Here is a 4,804-nt window from a genome sequence, read left to right as displayed (position 1 = left end):
TTTTTCAATAATTAATTTCAATTCATTATTAGTTATGATTATTAATATTATTTAATTATTATTTATATTTTTTAACATTATTTAATTATTATTATTAGCATATAATTATTTAGTTCATTATTATTATTATTACTATTATTATTTATTAATAATAGTTAGTTAATATAGTTTTATTTATGTTGAAGTTTTTCTACAACGATATTAAGTATTGTGTTAGAAAAGTCTTGAATTATGTCGCATCACCATAAATTATACCAGATTATAATTTACTTGGTTATGCCAAACAACTGATAAAATCTCGTCTGCTGCAAGAGCATTTTTGGGAAATTTTATTTTATTATAATTGTATTGCAAGTAATAAAATTCTTATTTGCAGCTGACGAGACCCTAATAAAATTTATTCTAATAGGATGTAAAATATGTAAAATAATCGATAAGAAGCTTAAAGATTTTTCCCAAATATTTCCACAAAATATTCTCAATTACATATCTTTTTCTGAAGACCAATTAAGGTCTTAAAACTCTTGTCGCCTGGCCACTGACCGGACCCATGACCTCACTAATTGCTCTTTATACCTATACCTATATATCTATTTCTCTCTCTCTCTCTCTCTCTATCTATCCCTTTTAACTAAAATACTTCTACTTTTCTGTAATTTGAGAATCTATCCTGTACATGTACCTACGTATATCAATTCTATAATTTGTGTGTACCTAAAGAATCTTTCCTGTACATGTACCTACGTATATCAATTTTCCATACTTACATACAACTAAGTACTCCTACCCTTAATATATTTTCTATATACTTCCATCGAGTACCCCCTACCCCAGGAGAGGTCGGAGGCCGAGATGGACACTTGAAAATTTTCAGTTCGACCGAGTGACCCCTAAGCTTCGTATCGCATAATTGTAACTTCACCTCGTTTTAAGTACACAGTGTATTAGCAATTAAATATATTTAAATAAAAATTATAATTGTATATCTTCGTTTACTTCACTAAATAACTCAACGCCCTAACATCCCAAAGTGGTGACCCCTAGTTTTGAATAATAATTCGCGTTTTAAATTTCAATTTAAATCAGATTTATATCGCGTAATTTTTCTATTTTTCTGGTGGTTTGTTGGTATTTCAAATCAAGTGAGTATTTTGTGCGCGTGTGATTAATCTTCTTTAAATTTGTAGTCGATAGTTTGAAAAATTAAAATGGTTAACGGTGAGGAATTAAATGGAGGCAATGCGGTGACGGTAGTGGCTTCACAACGATTTCCCGAGTTCGTTGCGGCAGATCCCGAGATGTGGTTCGCGATGGTCGAATCTCAATTTTTAAGAAACCGCATCATCGATAAGCAGCAGCAGTACCTGCAAGTATTATCATCAATACCTTCGCGGTACGTGACCGAAGTGCGGGACATCATTATGAAACCGCTTTCTGCTGCCCTGTACGACGAGCTGAAAGAGCAGCTTATCAAAAGGTTGAGCATCAGTCAAGAGGAGAAGACCCGCAAGCTGCTTGAAGGAGAGAAAATGGGCGACGAGAAACCGTCGCAATATCTTCGCCGATTGCAAGCGCAAGCTGGATCATCATTTCCTGACAGTCTTCTCAAGACACTGTGGCTACGGGGTTTACCGGAAAAGTATCAAACGGCGATGGCCACCCAGCAGGAAAAGGGCGTCACAGCTATGGCAGAGGTCGCCGACATTATTCATGGATTGCTGCCCTCGCGCCCGTCAATCTCAGAGGTGGCGGTGACGCAGGATACACAACTTGCCCTAGCGATGCAACAACTGCGCCTAGAGATAGCGGAGATCAAGAACCATCTAGGCAGCATGAACTCCCGTGGAAAGGAAGCAGAATTTTATAGGCGCGGCAGATCCCAGACACCCCATCGAGGTTAGAATTCTCAAGAGAGACCCCGCTCTCGGTCACGTCAACAGGGCCCACGCCCTCCAGGTATGTGCTGGTATCATTGGATATTTGCCGACAAAGCAGATCATTGTACTTCCCCGTGTAATTGGACGCCGGGAAACGACCAGGGCGGTCGTTAATGGCGGCCGACGACACTCGCCCAATAACCCACAGCCGTCTATTTGTCCGGGACCGTGAATCAGGTATGCGTTTCCTGATCGACACTGGAGCGGACTTGTGTGTGATTCCGCGCAAAATTTACCGCGGACCGTGTAAGAAAGCAACATACGAACTTTCTGCGGCCAACGGTACACCGATTTATATATATGGTGTTGCGACGTTTACACTAAATCTTGGGCTAAGGCGAGACTTCACATGGAGGTTCTTAGTCGCAGATGTTTCCAAGCCTATCATCGGCGCAGACCTCCTGTCGCATTATGGACTGCTGGTTGATCTCAAGAACGGCAGGCTAATAGATACAACCACGAAAATTGGTCTTGTTGGTGAGATAATTCAGTGCGAGGACCCGGGCATCAGGGTTATCTCAGGCTCTTCCGAATACCATAAACTCCTGGAGGAATTTCCATCGATTACGCGACCATGTGGTGCTCCAGGAGAAGTGAAGCATCAGACTCAACACCACATCATAACGACACCAGGACCACCAGTGGCACTGAAGCCAAGGCGATTGGCCCCCGACAAGCTGTTGGCAGCGAAGAAGGAGTTCGAAGCCATGATGCGCCTAGGACTTGCACGACCGTCAAAGAGTCCCTGGGCTGCACCTCTACACATGGTCCCTAAAAAGGATGACGAGTGGCGTCCATGCGGAGACTACAGAGGCCTCAACAACCGGACCAGACCGGACAAATATGCTGTGCGACACATCCACGACTTCTCATATTTGCTCCACGGTAAGAAAATATTTTCCCGAATTGATTTGGTTCGCGCTTTTAATCAGATTCCAGTAGCTCCGGAGGACATTCAAAAGACAGCCATTACGACGCCGTTCGGCTTATTTGAGTTTCCATTTATGACATTTGGACTCCGAAACGCAGCCCAAACGTTCCAGCGCTTCATGGACGAGGTACTTCGTGGTTTGGACTTTTGTTACGCCTACATTGATGACATCCTTATCGCCTCATCGTCACCGGAAGAGCACATGAAACATCTCAGAACACTCTGCGAGAGGTTGGAGAGTTATGGTGTGGTGATCAATCCCAACAAGTGTATCTTCGGCGTGTCCGAGGTCGAATTCCTCGGGTACATGGTTTCCAGAGAGGGCACACGTCCATTGCCCGAAAAAGTGGAAACTATTCGCTCGTTCCCTCAACCAACGACAGGTAAACAACTTCGTCAGTTTTTGGGTATGTTGAACTTCTACCGTAGGTTCATACCCAAAGCTGCAGACATCCAGGCACCGCTGAACGAGCTACTTCGAGGAGACATTAAAGGCCGTGCACCAGTCAAGTGGACCCCTGCAGCAGTCGCCGCATTCGAGACATGCAAGGAAAGCTTGGCGCAAGCCACACTGTTGGTTCACCCGAAGTCAGAAGCTCTACTAGCCATTTTCACGGATGCCTCTGATGTAGGCGTCGGAGCAGTTCTACAACAATGGGTTGATGAGTCATGGCAGCCGCTTAATTTCTTTTCAAAGAAACTCAGCCCTGCAGAGCAGAAGTACAGCGCGTATGACAGAGAGCTGCTGGCAATATACTTAGCAGTGAAGCATTTCCGACATATGGTCGGAGCATGTGAGTTTTCTATTTATACTGATCATAAACCTCTAACCTTTGCTTTTAAGTTAAGATCAGCGCAGTGTTCACCACGTCAACAACGTCACTTGGACTTCGTTGGCCAGTTTTCTACGGACATCCGTCATGTGTCAGGCCAAGAGAACGTCGTTGCTGATGCACTATCACGCATTGAGGAATTGGAGTCTACAATCGACTACGAGGCGTTAGCAAAATCTCAAAAGACAGATCAGGAGCTTTTGGACCTGCAACACCAATCCTCAGTGCTCCAGCTAAAGCTAGTCCCAATTCCAGGATCAGGCATCATGGTTATGTGTGATGTTTCGACTGCGGTACCCCGCCCGTTCATCACTGAACCATTCAGACAAGCAGCATTCAACTCCGTTCACCAGCTGTCGCATCCTGGAGCTAACGCAACATGCAAACTTGCAGCACAGCGGTATATCTGGCCATCTATGAGGGCAGATTGTAGGAGATGGGCTAGATGTTGTCTCGAGTGTCAACGATCCAAGGTCACTCGCCACGTCTCAGCTCCAGTTGGGTCGTTTGCCCCTCCATCGTCCAGGTTTGAACATGTCCATTTAGATTTAATCATTATGCCGCATTGCGATGGCAATCGGTATTGCTTAACTATGATAGACATGTTATGCCCACGGGCGTTTTTTGAGCGGTAGCGTAAACGGTGGAGGTTTGGACTAACAGTTTAAAGAATACGCAACGGAGGTTTTAATTCCGTTGTTTTAATTATTTTTGTGGGACGTTTTTGAAGTACGAATTTACCACGCCTTCGTTTGAGACTGTACACGGATTTTAATTAGGAGTAGATGTACTTACTACTTGCTGGATTATTTCTTAGGATCGGATCCGTGATTCCGGGGCTGATCGTAGTGCCTTTTCCTTGATTGGACCCTCTGTTGGTATTTGCAGCAAATGGATGTGGATGGATTTTGGGCTGCTTATTCTAAGGGCTTCTTATTTTTATGAAATGAATTTTATTTTAAAACAGATTTCTGCTAATCACCTCCTCTCTTTTTAAGATTTATTATTTTAATTAACACCAAAAACTTTTGCACACTTTCACAAATTTTATTTAACTGAAATTCCGCTATAATGAATTTTATTTGAATTTTGAGCTAACGTCC

General features: G+C 43.2%; 1 protein-coding gene across 1 annotated transcript; it reads left to right on the top strand.

Annotated features, from left to right (window-relative positions):
* Nucleotides 1-1,208: 1,208 nt before the first annotated feature.
* Nucleotides 1,209-1,901, top strand: LOC123270122. Its single transcript, XM_044736060.1, has one exon. The coding sequence runs from the start codon at nt 1,209-1,211 to the stop codon at nt 1,899-1,901; it is 693 nt and encodes a 230-aa protein (XP_044591995.1).
* Nucleotides 1,902-4,804: the final 2,903 nt, after the last annotated feature.

Source organism: Cotesia glomerata, linkage group LG8 (genome assembly GCF_020080835.1).
Source record: "Cotesia glomerata isolate CgM1 linkage group LG8, MPM_Cglom_v2.3, whole genome shotgun sequence".
Taxonomy (NCBI): domain Eukaryota; kingdom Metazoa; phylum Arthropoda; class Insecta; order Hymenoptera; family Braconidae; genus Cotesia; species Cotesia glomerata.
Note: the sequence above shows the minus strand (reverse complement) of the source record. Positions and strands in the feature narration are given on the sequence as shown.